Here is a 17,766-nt window from a genome sequence, read left to right on the forward strand (position 1 = left end):
CGGGAGAGTGTGTGTGTCTGTGTGTGAGAGAGAGAGACGCTGTGTGTGTGTGTGTGTGTGTGTGTGTGTGTGTGTGTGTGTGTGTGAGAGAGAGAGAGAGAGAGACTCTCTCACACACACTGTGTGAGTGTGTGACACACGCCTTGCCCATTTAAGTACGCTGACTCCACTCTAAGTACACTGCCTTTTTAAGTACTGTAGATCAGCAAGTTGAGACAGTAGTTGCTGCCAGCAAGCTCCCTCCATCCTGAGCCCGGTCGTGTCCCCCCTGCTCTGTGGAGATGGAGTACAAGAGCGGGGGTGGGGGGGAAGGGAACCCCTCTCTCCCCCTCCCCTCATCCCCTGCACGACAGGCAGGAGGCTCCTGGGAGCAGCTCCACGGCAGAGGGCAGGAGCAGCACACGGCAGTGGGGGGAGGGACAGCTGAACTGCCGATTGCTAGCCTGCTGGGCGGCTGCAGCACAGGGAACTTAGGGGAGCTGATGGGGAGCTGCCGGCCCACCCTGGTTCCAAGCCCCCACCAGCTAGCTGAACGGGCTGCTCTTTCTGCAAGCAGTGGACAAAGCAGGTGGCTGCCAAACGACGTTATTAGGGAGCATTGTGCAACTTTAAACAAGCATGTTCTCTAATTGATCAGTGACATAACAAAGCAACGTTAACTGGGCCGACGTTCAGTGAGGAGTTACTGTACTTGAAGAAGAAGAAGAGGAAGTTACTCACCTTGTGCAGTAACGATGGTTCTTTGCAATGTGTCCCTATGATACTCCATAACCTGCCCTCTTCCCCTCTGCTTCGGAATTCCCGTCAAGGATCTCTGCCGTAGTGAAGGAACTGGGGGCAATTCACCCACACAGTGCTACATAGCCTTGAGGTAGACCACGAGGAAGGGAGGGTGCATGTGCGGGCAGAACAGATACTGCTACCTAAAATCTTCAAATAGAGGCACTGGGGGCAGCTATACCTACAGTGGAGACCCCTTAGGGGACACATCTCAAAAAACCGTTGTTATTGCACAAGGTGAGTAACTTCCTCTTTTTAAAAAAAAGAACAGGAGTACTTGTGGCACCTTAGAGACTAACAAATTTATTTGAGCATAAGCTTTCGTGGGCTACAGCCCACTTCTTCGGATGCATATAGACTGGAACACACAGACAGAAGATATTTATACATACAGAGAACATGAAAAGGTGGGAGTAGCCATACCAACTGTAAGAGGCCAATCAATTGAGATGAGCTATCATCAGCAGGAGGAAAAAAAGCCTTTGAAGTGATAATCGAGATGACCTATAGAAGGTGTGAGGATACTGAACATGGAGAAATAGATTCAATTAGTGTAATGACCCAATCATTCCCAGTCTCTGTTCAAACCTAAGTTAATCGTATCTAATTTGCATATTAATTCAAGTTCAGCAGTCTCTCTTTGGAGTCTGTTTTTGAAGTTTTTTTTGTTGCAAAATTGCCACTTTCAGGTCTGTCACTGAGTGGTTAGAGAGATTGAAGTGTTCTCCCACTGGTTTTTGAATGTTATGATTCCTGATGTCAGATTTGTGTCCATTTATTCTTTTGCGTAGAGACTGTCCGGTTTGGCCAATGTATATGGCAGAGGGGCATTGCTGGCACATGATGGTGAGCCCTTGCACATCTACCAATGTGATGTATGCCATCATGTGCCAGCAATGCTAATGATAGCTCATCTCAATTGATTGGCCTCTTACAGTTGGTATGCGTACTTCCATCTTTTCATGTTCTCTGTATGTATAAATATCTTCTGGCTGTGTGTTCCATTCCATGCATCCGATGAAGTGGGCTGTAGCCCACGAAAGCTTATGTTCAAATAAATGTGTTAGCCTCTAAGGTGCCACAAGGACTAACGGCTGCTACTCTGATTCCGCTTTTTAGTTATGTTGTGGTAACATCTGAATGTCCCAGTCAAGAACGGAACCCCATTATGTTTTGCACTTCGCAAATGCAAAGGAAGAAATGGTCCCTTGCTCCCAAGGAGGTTACAATCTAAATAAGACAAGCAAAGGGTATAACGGACTAAGCAATTGGTCAGCGTTGATGGGAAACTGTTAGTATCACTTAAAAAAAAAATAAGTATGAAGGCTGGTGTGGTGTGAGGCTAAATGGCCTTACATATGGGCTCTGTAGGCTCACTAGTATTAACCTCCACTTCTTCGAGTTACTGCACTTGGGGATCCCACTTGCTTATGGCTGTGTGCCCTAGCACAGGAGTTCTGAACATTTTCACCAACAGTGTCCCACAGGGGTTGCGGCTATGCCTTGCATGCCCTCTCACCCCTCCCCTGCCCCTCCACACCCCAGGGTACAAAGGGTACAGTGACCCCAACTGCCACACCGTTCTTTCAAGCTGCCTTTAGGTGGTGAGTCAGAACAACCTAGTGTCCCTTTGTACTATTCTTGCTATGTAGTTAGTAGTTTGTTATAGTTCGTTATTAGTTGTTACTGTTTTATTTAGTTTGTTAGCAGTAAGCCAGCAAACGAAAAGGGCGGGTGCGGGTGCGAATCTTCTTATGGCACAGATTAGGTCACAAGGTTTTAAGTCCTGCCCCCCCCGTGGGTGGGTTATGCATCTCACTGACACCCATGACGGATGCCTTCACTGTCCCTGGATAAATGTGCCATATGCAGGTCTTCCAAGAAGCATGCACAAAAGGACAGGCAATCCAGACTGAAGCTTTTCCTCATGTTAAAATCCAGGAAAGCGATGTTGGGCTCTGAACACAGACCAGCCACAGAAGCGTCTTCCTTTCTGAATCATCCGTCCAATCCTCCTCTCACCCGAGACATGACACCAAACACTTGAGCAAGGAAGCAGCCGAGGGGGGGGGGGGGGGAAGGAGCAGGACTGAAATCCTCAGGACTGCACTGCAGCAAGGAGCCAGTGCAGAAGTCTTCCACCTCCCCAAGAAGAACTGAAGGGAAGAGGAGTGGAAAAGGGCATCTGTCTTTTCTCTCTTTGGCACTGGCTCCATCAGCACTGTTCCTCCTGGCCTAGGAGCGCTCAGGATGGTTCTCTGCAGGGCTTCCTTTGTTGGCACCAGTAGCTTCAATCCAGTCCCACTCTGCACCAGTGGTTTCAGCTGCTCAGAGATCTTCAGTTTGGGAAGAGGCATCTGCAACATCCTCAATCCAGATGTCTTTTACAAATAATTTTGCAGTTCCAAGTAATTCTTTTGTGTCTTCAGCAGACCCTAGGTCACTCCAGAACCTGAGTCACCGATCCTGGAGGTTTCCCTGATTCAAGTGCCAGAAAAGAAGCCATATAGATGGAGGGAAAACAATGAGAAGGATCTTCTTACTAGATTTGTGGATGCTTATTCTCATTATGCTCCTTGGTTTCCTCTGAATTGTTTGAATGTCCCTTTCCCGTATGGGCCACAACTTGGCCATATTGGCCCACGTGGCTCTGATATCCATAATTTCAGGGACAAGTTCTGCCACAATATGAGAGATCTGAACCCTTTCCAATTTATCAATATCTTCCTTGAATTGTGGGCCTCAGAACTGGACACAGGATTTCAGCACTGGTCACATCAGTGCCAAATAAAGAGGTAAAATAACTTCTCTGCTCCTACGTGAGATTCCCCAGATTGTGCATTCCAAGAGCGCTTTTGGCCACATCATCACAGTGGGAGCTCATCTGATTATCCACCATGATCCCCAAGTCATTTTCAGAGTCATTGCTTGAAAGGATAAAGTCCCCATCCTGTAAGGATGGCCTCCATTCTTTGTTCCTAGATGTATATCTTTACATTTAGCTGGATTAAAAGGCACATTATTTCCTTGTGCCCCGTTTACCAAACAGTCTGGATTGCTCTGAATCAGTGACCTGTCCTCTTCATTGTTTACCAATCCTCCAAATTTTGTGTCATCTTCAGAATTTATCAGTGATGATTTTATGTTTTCTTGCAGGTCACTGATAAAAATGTTAGAAACTGTAGGGCCAAAAAACCTATCCCTGCGGGACCTTGTTGAAAATCAAATGCACTCGATGACTATTCCCCATTTATGGTTACATTTTTGAGACCTTCTCAGTTAGCCAGTTTTTAATCCATTTAATGTGTGCCATATTAATTTTATATCATTTTAGTTTTTTAACCAAAATGTTGTGCAGTATCAAGTGAAATGCCTTAGAAAAGTCAAAGTATATTACATCAACACCATTACCTTTAGCAACCAAATGTACAATGTAATAAAAAAAGATCCCAAGTTAATTTGACAGGATCTATTTTCCGTAAACCCATATTGATTTGCATTAATTACATTACCCTCCTTAATGCTTTATTAATTGAACCCTGTATTGGCTGCTCCATTATCTTTCCTAGGGTTCTTGTCAAACAGACAGGCCTATAATGACCCGGGTCATCCTATTACACTCTTTTAAAAATTACAGGTTGGTTTTCTTCCAGTCTTCTGGAAGTACCCCAGTGCATCTAAGACATATTGAAAATCAACATTAACAGTCCAGCGAGCCCTTCAGTCAGCTCTTTTAAAACTCTTGGATGGAAATGATCTGGACCTGCTGACTGAAAAAATGTGTGATTTTAGGAACGTCTGTTTAACAGACTCCAGAAATACTAGTGGAATGCAGTGTTATGATCACATATAATGGGACTATATCATGTGTGTTCTCTAAATACATAACAGAAATATTTACTGGACACTTCTGCTTTTCTGTATTATTATTGGTAACTCTACCATTTCCAAATAGCAATGGACCAGTGCCATTGTCAGGAGGATTCTTTTTGTTTCTAATATATGTAAAAAAAAAACCTCCTTACTGTCCTTAACTCTGCTGGCCATACATTTCTCCTTGTGTCCGTTGGCTTTCCTTTTTAATTTTCTACAATTGCTAACTTCTGATTTATATTCATGATTATAAATTTCCCTTTCTTCCATTTGTTACCTACTATTTTTTAATTTTTATAGCTGCCTTCACTTCTCCTTTAAACCAGGTATTTTTTTTAACCAGTGCGGGTTTCCTCATTTGTGGAATTGTGGCTTTTGGAGCATCTAGGAAGGTGTTCTTAAATGATTCCAAATGATCATTCACATTTTTCTGATGAAATTCTTCCTCCCAACTTATCGGGCTCATAATTGTTTTTAATTTTGTGAAGTTGGCTCCATTAAAGCATCAAGTACATCTCTACCCCGATATAACGCTGTCCTCGGGAGCCAAAAAATCTTACCGCGTTATAGGTGAAACCGCGTTATATCGAACTTGCTTTGATCCGCCGGAATGTGCCGCCCCCCTCCCCCCCCCCGGAGCGCTGCTTTACCGCGTTGTATCAGAATTCGTGTTATATTGGGTTGCGTTATATCGGGGTAGAGGGGTGTGTGTGTATGTATATATATATCTATATCTATATATATATTCCTGGTCTGGACTCTATTCTGCTTGAACTTTATAAATGATCAAGTCATCTTCACACAATGTGCAGTCAGCCTCTGGCACTCCTCGCCATGGGATTTTATGAAGGCCAAAAGTATAACTGAGTTTAAAAAAAAGAATTGGGTATGCTCCTCATCAGTGGCTTTTCGTCAAAATAGTCGGGACACAACCCATGTTCTGAGTGACCTTAAACCTTCACCTGCCAGGACCGGACAATAAGATGGATCATTTGAAATTGTCCTGTTTTGTTCATTCCATATGAAGCATCTGGTTGTGACCACTGTTAGAAGACCAGATACTGCGCTAGACCATTGGTATGACCCAGTATGGCTGTTCTTATATTCTTCAAGAGACGGGGCACCAGAAAACATCGCCCTGGCCTTCCACCCAGTTCTTACACCAAAAATAAGTACATTTACAGTAACATCCATATGCTAACCTTTGAGTGCTTAGCTGTGATCCTGTTATCACTGTGAAAAGAATGTTTATGGTAACAGGTTTGTTTTTTTTCCCCTCCTAATAAAGATCAGCCAACTGGCCCCTGCTGGTTCTGTCTTTCCAGCCCTGAAGTTGAGAAACATTTGGTTGTTAGTATCGGCACACACGTGAGTACTTCTTGGCACATTCTTCTCACAGAAAAGTGCAGTGTTGTACTGATGCTTATGATTGAAAGCCACTTTCTTTTTAACACTTGACTTTAAACTGCAATTAAAAATATCCTAAACTATACAGAAAAGGGTTGTCTGGCAGCTACAGGTCACAGAAACCTCTGATTATCCTCTCACAAACCTCAGAGGAAACCTGACACTGTCCAGTTTCACCGCTGTTCAACACAAGAGACGCAACAGCCCATTTTGACTATGTATCAACCACACACGATGTCCTGAGTGTGAGCATGTAATTCTGTGATTCCAACTTAAATCATGTACCTAAGTAGGTAAAAGATCTCCCAGCAGGACAGTTTATTCTGCTCTGCAGTTAGATCACTTTTCTTTTCTTTGTTTATGCTCAGGGAACCACGGCAAGGCCAGATCTGCACTAGAAAGATTTGCCAGTATAGTAATGTCAGTCAGGGTGATTTTTCTTTAATGACATTTCTATACCTGCCAAAGCCCTAGTGTAAATGCAGTTATATTGGCAAAAAAATGCTTCTACTCGTATGGTTTATTCTGTGAGATAAACCAGTGTAGCTGTATGGACAACATCACGTCTTTTTTCTTTTTTTGCTAGTATAAGGCATGACTGCATTAGGAGGGTTTGCCATTTTATTTGTGTCACAAATCCACAAAATCAGTGCTACACCCCAGTTTTAGAACAGTCTCTTGGCAGAATCCCTTCAGTGTGCCAGAGTTCCAAAGGGGTCTTGCTCTTCCTTCAGGGTAGGCTACGTGGCCTCACTGCCTCCTGAGACTGAACCTTTAGGTCTTCAGCACTCCTGCTTCACACCGTGCCAACTCCAGCTGAGAGAGACTCTTGGTTAGAGACTTGTACGCTCTTCAGGGACTAATGCACTTCCCGCAGTATTTGCAGTGACACTCAAGCAGCATTTTCAAAACAGTTGGCTGTATTAGTCTGCTGGAATATAGCACTGGAATTCCGTAGGTTAGCATAGAGCCATTAACATTAAAGCATAGTCCATGCCAATCAACCCAGAGCAATTCACTAGCCAAGCTGTAGGGAACTCCCATTTTCAGGCTCTGTGTCTCTGACTTCCTTCCTTAGTCAGTTCCCAGGTATAAGAGCTCCAAGTTTTTGCCAGAGCCCATGTTTATTCCCCCACCTCATTCTCCTCCCTTTGGGTCATTGATTGCTAGATGTCAGTATCCTGGTGACTGGATTTCCATTGTCTTCTCAGATTTTCTGCTGATACGGGTTGGCCTTGGCCAATCTTTTTAATGACCCATTCAGTCTGCTCAGATAGCTAGCCTACACACCCACACACTTATGTCTCTTCGTCTGCCCTGAGAGCAAACTTAATCCGTTTCCCACTCCCCTCCTCCCCCCACCATGGATAGCTGAGCAAAGTATGAGGGAAACTGCATCACAAAAATATTACAAAAAATTCCCTGTTTGTCACAAGCTATATTAACAAACCTTTTCTAGTGCAGACCTGGTCTAAGACTGTCCTGAGATGGAAACCTACTTCAGCAGTGGAACCTACTGGCTCTCAGCAAAATTCCAGCTCAAATCATGAGAATCAAACGCATTTCTTAATGATTAAACCTTCTTGTTTATAAGTCTTTGGTGATCTTGTTCTCTGGATAACTTTCTATCTAGTTGGAGACCATTATGTCTTGTGTAAGAATACCTGAGCCCTGATTCCGTGACCACCTCTAGGTTAAACAGTGTTGATAGCTGGCTATTCCACTTTGCCTAAAGCTGCTGCTGCTGTGGAATATAAACCAACATTTGAGCTGATTATGAACTATTATAGGATCAAATTCATTCATTCTTTATTTTAAACCCAACCATAAATTCCCAAGTGGATTTTCTGTCAAGCTGCGTCATATCCAGAAATCCCATTTATTGCCACCCTGACTGAAGCCCATCTCAGCTGCCTCCTTGCAGGTGGCACTTTGCCCTGCCTCCAAATTAATTGTTTGCAGTGCCATACCCTTTTTTAAGTCATCTGATAATTGACAGCCTGCTACAAAATCTCCTTGAAGTAGAGCCTGGGGTATTCTGTCGATTTTGTCTTTTGAATCTTGCAGCTGTGAGCCGGGTTAGCCATGGGGGAATAATCATGGCAAGGTCTGAGTTCGTTTGCTGTGAATGGTTGCTTATGTATTTTCTGACCTCTTGTTCTGTTCTAGTGCTATCTTGCCCTTGCCAAGGGTGGCTTATCAAATGATCATGTCCTGATTTTACCTATTGGGCATTACCAGTCAGTGGTTGAACTTTCTTCAGAGGCGATGGAAGAAATAGACAAGTACAAATCTGCCCTGAAGAAGTTTTTCAGAAGCAAAGGAAAAAGATACGTGTTGTTTGAAAGAAATTACAGGAGTCAGCACCTACAGCTGCAGGTAGGGTTATAACACACCAGTGGAAGAACACAACCTAAGCTGCTTTGAAAGGGAACCGCTCACGTTTCAACCTAAGTACAGGCAAACTCCCTTCTCTGTTTTTCCTCCTTGGCATCCCAAATTGTAGCTAATCTTGCAACGAGCAGATGGGAAGCAGGACAAAGGCAAAACCCCTGTGACCACTTAAATGGCCACTTGAACATGTTTAATTTTTCCTGTTACAGCAAGTGCAGAGAGCTGAGTTTACTGAAGGCCAGTGTCAATAGACTGGAACATTTATTATCTTCAACTGATAAAGACCAGAAGGGCTTCATGTAAGCCGGTAGTCTCTCCTCCTGCTTTGGTTTTAGCAGCTCTCGTTGGCATGTGCAGTGGGTTACTGTTCAAGGTACCGAGCTAGGCAGGAAAGCTTACAAGTGAGTGCTATAACATGTACAAATCTTTGGCCGGTGTCTGAAAACAGTGATGCTCAGTGACCAGTTTTTGCTGCATGGATTATGGAAGGTGCATTGCGTGGTTTTCTACCTGGTGGATCTGGGACAGTTTCAGAGTGGCCTCAATCTATCACAAAGGGTATTGGAGGACAGTCATGAAAACGTTTCAAGAACTTTTAGTTTGTGTCTTTTTCTTGTGTCCACCATCTCCAGGTGATTCCTGTACCACTCAACTGCTGTGCTACTGAAGACATTAAAGAGTCCTTTATTTTACAAGCACAAGAACAGGAGATTGAATTATTAGAAATCCCAGAGCACTCGGATATCAAGCAAGTATGAAACAAGACTTTCATCTCTAATTTACTTATCCGTTCTGGTTTGGTGTTTCATCCAGCAGTAGCCTCACATGACCAGATTAGCAGTCGGGGTTGTGATATACTGTGGGCCTGAGTTTTGAGGCGCTGAGCACTTACCTGTCGAGGTGAAAACAGTGTGAGTTGCAGGTGCTCTGCATCTCCAGCATTAAACCCTGTATCAATAATTGCTGTAGGCTGACTGTCTGGGGTGGCCTTTAATCAGACATTGCTAATATGACCTCCTGTTCCTTTTATTTGAATAAAACCTCTGAGGTTCCCATAGGTCGGTGCAGTTTTCTGCATCATTGAACTTATAAAAAAACCCAACCCTTTACGTTTTGTAGATTAGTCGTCTCTCTGTTATAGTGGCGGTAAATAAAGCCCAGAAGCCAGAAGTGTCTGAAGTGAGGGGATATCAGAAATAAGTCTCCAGCTGGCATGCCAGTCATGTGCGCATGGCTGGCCGAATTCACTGCTGACGAGAGCAGTGCAGCTCCGCTTGCTTCGGTGGAATAGTGCCAGTTTATGCCAAGTGACTGGCTCTTGGGGCACCTGCCTGGGCAGAGTTTAGAGAGCACTTGCTCTTCTTGCTGGATCAATGAGTAATAACTAGCAGCAGTCTAGCTTGCTGTGTCCTTTGGGCCCATTATTCCTTGAAAAACACGTTTGCAGCCGAAGTAGGAACAAGCCAAAAATTAGGTCCTGACTTTTTCGTTTAACTCTGACACTGAGTTTAACACTGAGGTTCACTTCCAGCAAAGCTGAGGCTTTCCTCAGGCTGGCTCAGAGAAAACTCCTGTTAGGAAATGGGAACAAAACTACATCACCTTGTAAAGCAGCTAGATGCCATGAATAAAACCAGGTCACTTTCCACAAGGAGTATTACGAACTCTTCATGCTCCAGAGGAGTTGACTGGCTAGCTTCCGGCCAGTAAATAACACAGATGTGTTTGTATTGCTGTGGGAAGCAATGCAAAGGTTCAATAATACCCTCTCTGTGGTAGAAAGTAGGCGGCCTTGATTTTCAGCAGGCTGGGCTGTGGACATTAATTATTATTTTAGTTTGGTTTCAACATCTAAACACAAAGATGCTTTATACTGGTCTGTAGGAGCCTTGACCAATTAAAACTACACTCGGTGATCCCTCGAGCTCGAGGATGATCTTTCACGGGTTTTATTTTTCATGGGTCCTTTGGTGACTGAAGAGTCTGATCCTTGAGCCACAGGCCCATTGGCAGACATTGCAGGCGGTGTTGGAAGACGGGGTTGGGCCGTGACTGCAGCGTGACCGTTGTAAACTGAGACAGAACCAACATTAGCCAAACCAGCTGCCTTGCTGTGCACAAAACCAGTCATCAGCATGAGGTGAACGTCTCCTAATTTGGGTCCTGCAGAACCCCAAACACAACACGTGCTTTAAAAACCTCAGCATCCTCCAAATGCTTGTCACTGTGCACTAGTGGTAGCTTGTTGAGGGGGTTTCAGAGCAGAGGGAATGAATTTGTAAGTTGAGGCTCCCTGTCCTATCATCAGTATCTTCTCTGGTAAACCAGAGAGGCTGCACTCCGAGCACTTCCATTGATCTTGTGTCAGTATCTCGCAAGGGGAGAGGCATCACAAGCAGGCAAGCTCCAGGCCATGTAGGGCTTCATAAGTCAGACTAGGTACTGAACCTCCACCCGCAAGCTAATGGGCAGAGCTAGTGCAGATCACAGAGTATTAGTGTTAGGAGCTACTGGCAAGATACCCGATTTATTTTTCAGCAGCTTTAGTTTCCAAATGGAATTAAGGTACTGTAGTCCCATGTTGCCCTAGTGTAATCTTAACGAGTGGGATCCCGTGGGGATCAGTTCTGGGTCCGGTTCTGTTCGGTATCTTCATCAAAGTTTTAGATAATGGCACAGAGAGTACACTTATAAAGTTTGCGGATGATACCAAGATGGGAGGGGTTGCAAGTGCTTTGGAAGATAGGATTATAATTCAAAATGATCTGGACAAACTGGAGAAATGGTCTGAAGTAAATAGGATGAAATTCAATAAGGACAAATGCAAAGTACTCCCCTTAGGAAGGAACAATCAGTTGCACACATACAAAATGGGAAATGACTGTTTAGAAAGGAGTACTGCGGAAAGGGATCTGGGGTCTATAGTGGACCACAATCTAAATATGAGTCAACAGTATAACACTGTTGCAAAAACATCATTCTGGGATGTATTAGCAGGAGTGTTGTAAGCAAGACACAAGAAGTAATTCTTCTGCTCTACTCCGCACTGATTAGGTCTCAACTGGAGTATTGTGTCCAGTTCTGGCTGCCACATTTCAGGAAAGATGTGGAGAAATTGGAGAAAGTCCAGAGAAGAGCAACAAAAATGATTAAGGGTCTAGAAAACATGACCTATGAGGGAAGATTGAAAAAATTGAGTATGTTTAGTCTAGAGAAGAGAAGACTGAGAGGGGACATAACAGTTTTCAAGTACATAAAAGGTTGTTACAAGGAGGAGGGAGAAAAACTTGTTTTTCTTAACCTCTGAGGATTGGACAAGAAGCAATGGGCTTAAATTGCAGCCAGGTAGGTTTAGGTTGGACATTAGGAAAAACTTCCTAACTGTCAGAGTGGTTAAGCACTGGAATAAAATGCCTAGGGAGGTTGTGGAATCTCCATCATTGGAGATTTTAAAGAAAAGGTTAGACAAACCCCTGTCAGGGATGGGCTAGATAATACTTAGTCCTGCCATGAGTGCAGGGGACTGGACTAGATGACCACTTGAGGTCTCTTCCAGTGCTTTGATTCTATGAATCTTGAAATGATGAAGGCCTGCATGACAGAAGTCACGCAAATTGGGGTTTGCCATACATGAATAGTACGCTAGCTGCCTGTCTCGCTGTGTGTGTGCAGAAAGTGGGGGTGTTCATGCAAAGTATTCATGTGAATGTACTGCAAAAGAGGCCCAATGAGTTGGTAACAGATTTCAGACATGCACAGTTTTCCCTTCAGTGTTTTATAAATTCATCATCTTCATCCTCATCATCAAATGCGCATAGTGTACTGAGAACCATTGCTCCAGCCAGAGTGACAATGGATGGCATCATACCAGACATCATAGAGTGACGTTCCCAGATCCGGCTCAATCCTGCAAATCTATGAATCTCTAGGCAGCCCCCAGGCAATGCCAGGTTGGGTCAAGGGTGACACCCTTTGCACATCAGTCTGAGAGCACAGTGAGCTGCGTGTTTTTGTCCTTCCTAGTGACATGGCAGAAGAGCACACAGTGCCCCTTTTTGAATGGAGTGAGCAATTGGAGGAAGGCCAGATCACTGCAGCATTATGCCATTTCACACAAAGTCAAACTGTTTTATGGTCAGGATTTGGCGATGACAGCGCACGTGGAATGCTTCTAGCCACTCCAAGTCTGCTTGAAGGAGGGTCCAGGTTTCTGATCCATATAGCAGTGTAGGCAGTGCACAGATCTGATAGCTCCTGAACTTTGTCTTAGCGCAGAGACGTTTTTGCATCCATAGGAGAGACATGGACTTCATGCAGGAGACAGCGAGACCTGTTCTTCCGAAGATGACCGGTTTGCTGCGACCATTTGAACTCATCAGCGCTCTCCAGAGTGCTCATCCCCACCTGCACCAGGGGTTCTGGTGACCCAACTTCAAGGTTCTGGACCTTGGTGCAGGTGCATTGTGGAAACTTTGAAGGGCAGGCCTAATAATCTTTGGCTCCTCCACAAAAAAGACAGTGTCATAGGCATACTCTTTTTCGGTGAACACCTCTTGACCAACCTTGATTCTGACATGTGGAGCCACAAAGTCCTTGTGTCCAGTTGATAGCTTGCTAGGATAGTGCTGTGGTGAGAATACAAACCTTGCTGCACACCTGAGGTTGTACAGAAACGTTGAAAGCTGTGAACGTAGGCCCAAATTGGCCTAAGCAAACTCCATTTTGTCTTGTATTATTACCTTTGCTGCTGCTAGTCAGGTGTGTGGTATTCTAAGGAAAAAGAGGACATGCTACTATTGCAGTATATGTATTCCATCAAACTAGACTTGTGTCACAGATCAACAGAGATGTTTAAAGTTAAACCAAATATCACAGATTTTCAATCAAAAGCTTCAGTTAAGTCTCTTCTTGCATGGGCTGATGGCTGGCAAAGATTGTTGCTCCCAGTGTATTTTGTAGGACTTCTAATTTCCGGCCTAGTCGCTAACTCCCCGGGTTGTGGCATGAGTTAACAAAAGCTAAGAAAAAAGCAGCTATGCTTCTGCCCTTTAACATTTTTTCTACAATAACAAGTTGAGTTAACCTAGAACTTCATTTGCTGGCTTTTGTTGGTCGATTTCACAATGTTAACCGCACAGAAACGTAATCGGTGTTACCTTGTGTGCACAGTGTATTCCAGCAGTAGAAGACACTTCACCCCACGCTGGCGAAGATAGGCTGGTTCTCCCCCTCTCTGCCAGCTGGCAGTTGTGACAAAATCACTTATGTTACCAGCTGTTTCTAGGTTTTCCGTTTTTTTTATGGGGAATTTATATCTGAACATTTTACACCATATGTATTTAAACATCAGCTGCTCTGCTCACTTTCTGCGAATGATCAATAGTCACATTATTGTACTTTTCAGACTTGGCTCAGGGAATCCAGGTTTTCCCACTGTGTGAAATGCTAATTAATGTTTCAGCATCATCTTTATTCCCCCTCTTCTAGATTGCACAGCCGGGGACACCTTATTTTTACGTTGAACTGGATACTGGAGAGAAGCTTTTTCACCGAATTAAGAAAAAATTTCCCTTGCAGTTTGGAAGGTTTGTTTTTCCTCCTATTTAACTTCATCGTGTTTAGTATAATAAAATATACACTTGATACATCCCACCAAAGATGCTGTCCTACAGCAGCTGAGAGGGGAGCTGAGGCTACTTAGGCTAATGAGGAATTACTACCATCTTAAAATCAATTAATTAATTAATTGAAATAACACTAAACTCCTTAAAAACTTATTTCATCTGTAGATCTCAGTCACTTACAAAAGAGGAATGAGTATTTAAAGATGGGGAAAGTGAGAGACAGAGACATGAAGTCATTTGCGTATGGCCACGCAGCAGCCTGGTGGCAGAATAAAGAATAGAATGTGCTTTAACCAGGTGGCCACCAGTCCTTCTCTTCTCTGTTTGAGGAATGAGGTCTGGAGTTTCATACTGGTTTGTAAAGATTCCATGTGTCTCCAGTTAGTTATGTGCTACCAGCTCCATAGCTAGTGTGGCCAAATTCCTAGCCACCTTCAGATCAAAAATCATAGTGCTTCGAATGAAGAGGTTAATGTATCAGAGGGGTAGCCATGTTAGTCTGAATCTGTAAAAAGCAACAGAGGGTCCCGTGGCACCTTTGAGACTAACAGAAATATTGGGAGCATTTGCAAATTTGACACCATCAGATCAGGATTAAACAAAGACTGTGAATGGCTATCCAACTACAGAAGCAGTTTCTCCTCCCTTGGTGTTCACACCTCAACTGCTAGCAGAGCACCTCACCCTCCCTGATGGAACTAACCTCGTTATCTCCATACTGATTTATACCTGCCTCTGGAGATTTCCATTACTTGCATCTGAAGAAGTGAGATTCTTACCCACGAAAGCTTATGCTCCCAATACTTCTGTTAGTCTCAAAGGTGCCACAGGACCCTCTGTTGAGGTTAATGTAGTGATGCAAAATCATGTCTGTGTGACATCCCTTATAAAGTCAGTCTCTGTGGTTTGCATTTCATTTTCCATAGTAAAATGCCTTTTTAAAACATGAAAGATGGGTGGTGCATCTGAGTAGCAGCTTACTGAAGCTTTTGGCTAGGAATTCTGTCTGTTTATAAGTAGACTTGGTAAAATTTGATTTACATTTTTTATAATGATGACAGGCATCAATGTTTATTTTTAAACATTTTAAATATTTTTTTATCGATTTAAATTTTTAGTTTCAGGAAATGATGGGGTGAGGGTTCAGACAGTTGTTTAATGACAGTAGATATAAATTCAAAAAAGTACTTTAAAACTGTTACAACACAAATTGTCAACATCACCTGTCAAAATATACAGAGTAAATATCCTGAAATAAGAAAAGAAAGAAAAATGCTACTTCAGTTTTATCTGTAATTTTTGATGATAACTGAAGGAAATATTTCTTCGTAGCTTTGGGTGTGATTGGTGAAATGGACATTTACCAATAAAAATCAAATCCTACCAAGGCTATTTATGAGTGTGACGTAGCAGATCTGCTCCCCTTGAATTCAATGGGAGTTTTCCTACTGTATTCAACATGATCTGAGCTTGTGCTCTGATATAATATAGCTTCTGTGACAGCAGAGTTTATATGCCAAGTCTGTAACCTCATTATTTCAAGTAATCTATTTGCAATTTAAAATAGTCCGGCCATTGACTAGGGGTTGCTGTGTTTTGATTTGCTGGCAGGGAAGTGTTGGCGAGCGAAGCCATTCTGAATGTTCCAGGGCGAGCGGACTGGCAACAGTGTACGGCCAGCCGGGATGAGGCAGAGGCCACTGCCAAGGCCTTCCGGGAAGACTTCCAGCCTTTTGATTTTTCTGAGCTGTAGTAATGCTGCGGACCCTGCGGACGCTTGTTCCTGCCTCGTCAGTGCCGCTGCCCTTGCCCTGGGCTGGACACGCAGCCGAACTCAATCCAGGCTGGGGCAAGGTGCTGGCAGAGCAGGGCGCATGCACCTTTTACCCCTGCAATAAACTTTCTACTTTTCTGTGTCACTGATTTAGTGCTTTGCAAGGGAGAGCCTGGACTGAGGGAGGTGGGGCCCAGTGAGGGGCGAGGACTGGTCTGAATGGGGGCAGCTCCACCTGGAAGCAGTAAGCATGGAGGGGGCAGGGTTGTGGGTTCCAGAACACGCTGCACCCCTGCGGGAGGGGGAGAATGAGTTGTTTCCCCCAACCAGCCCTGCCCTGAGGCTCGTGGGAAGAGATGTGAACGAGGTCATGTGCCTCGTGGGGGGGGTTGCTGTAGGTCCCAGCATGGCGTGGAGCGACCCCAATGGGCACGGCGCTGCAGGGACAGGCCAGGGTCAGCCGTGACTCCTGCAGACGCGGGAGCAGCTGGGAACGTTTGTCTGTACAAGCACCAGGTCTAGGAGTGCTCAGGCCCCAATAACTGCCCACAGCTAAGCTCTGCTGCCAACCGATCCTCTGAGTAACCCCCCAAACCTCGCTATACCTTCTCTCAACTGATCCCTGGGCAGTCTGCCCCACCTCTGGGTAACCCCCCAAACCTCACTGTACCCACTCCCAACTGATCCCTGGGCAGTCTCCCCCACCTCTGGGTGACCCCCCTGCCAATTGAGCCCCCGGGTAACTCCCCAAATGTGGATACCCCCACTGAGAATCACCCTCACCTAGTGGCCCACCATCCCCCCTGCCTGGGTAACTTCACCAAACCCCACTGACCCCTGGGTAACCCCCCTGCTGATAATTCCCTCCCTTGGGTAACCCCCTACCCCACCAAGTCCCCTGCCTAGGTAACTTCACCAAACCCCAACAGCCCCACTCTACTGCTAATACACCCAGACCCCTGATAGTAGCCCCCAGTAATACTCCCAAGGACCAACAATAACCTTAACCCCCCAGTGCTAACAGCTCCAGAACCCCAAGTAACCCCCGAGACCCTGACTGCTAACAGCCTGGCAAACTCCCCTGACACTGTTGTCTCAGTAACCCCCTACTGCTGCTAACAGCTCCCCATTGACCTCATTCTGGCCCCACACATAAACCTCCTTGGTAACTTCCCATTGTGCTCCCCCGCAGCGTTCCCTCTCTCCCTGATTGCAGTGACCCGGACTGCTCTGACTGCCTCTGAACCCCTAATAAGTGCCCCAGTCCAAAGATGCCCCTGATAAATCCTAGTGATCTCCAGCATCATGCCCCCCGTGCTAAACCCATCCCACTCCTTCCCCCAGCCCTCCAGGGAGTAAGACTTGGATGTGGGGGGGACAGTGTAAGGAGCTGTAGAATGTGCTGAATGAGCAGAAACTTGGCTAATTCCCAGGTGGATTGTTGGGCCGTAGCACATTTATTGTTTGTGTTGTAGGCTTTAGGCGATAAGATAGCTATTACATCTTGTTGTGTGGAACTAAACATGAAAAACAAAGATTGGTGATGCCATGAAATCCAGAGAACGAAGAAGTAAATATGATCCAACATGTTTCCCATTGCTTTGGAGAGGTGGTGTCCACAAATCAATTGGGAAACATTTGTATTTCAGAGCTGTAACTAGGCCATGGACATCTCTTCTGGCCTTAACTGTATCTTAGGAGTGTCAGAAGCATCTTTATCCCATTGGAAATAAAGCTGCATTAAAAAAAATAAATCAAAATGTACATAAAGTCACAGAACCAGAGGAGTAGGAGGGACCCTGAGGGTTGTCTAGTCTAAGTCCTGCCAAGGTGCAGGATTCGTTGTGTCTAAGCCACCCCAGGCAGATGGCTCCAGCCTCTTTTTGAAAACCTCCCATGGAGGAATTCCATGAA

At 44.7% G+C, this 17,766-nt stretch overlaps 1 protein-coding gene across 5 annotated transcripts in view; it reads left to right on the plus strand.

Moving 5' to 3' along the window:
• CWF19L1 (CWF19 like cell cycle control factor 1) overlaps positions 1-15,994 on the plus strand; it is a 57,664-nt gene extending 41,670 nt beyond the window's left edge. For 4 of the 5 annotated variants that reach the window (XM_008176710.4, XM_065573294.1, XM_065573295.1 and 1 more), the window contains 5 exons: positions 5,942-6,021; positions 8,230-8,439; positions 9,087-9,206; positions 13,942-14,039; positions 15,690-15,994. In XM_008176710.4, the coding sequence (XP_008174932.2) occupies positions 5,942-6,021; positions 8,230-8,439; positions 9,087-9,206; positions 13,942-14,039; positions 15,690-15,831 (650 nt within the window). In that variant the 3' untranslated portion in view covers positions 15,832-15,994. The remainder of the gene's footprint in view (positions 1-5,941; positions 6,022-8,229; positions 8,440-9,086; positions 9,207-13,941; positions 14,040-15,689) is intronic. The other variant, XM_024113160.3, reaches the window with a different exon arrangement.
• Positions 15,995-17,766: the final 1,772 nt, after the last annotated feature.

Source organism: Chrysemys picta, chromosome 19 (genome assembly GCF_011386835.1).
Source record: "Chrysemys picta bellii isolate R12L10 chromosome 19, ASM1138683v2, whole genome shotgun sequence".
NCBI classification, from domain to species: Eukaryota; Metazoa; Chordata; order Testudines; family Emydidae; genus Chrysemys; species Chrysemys picta.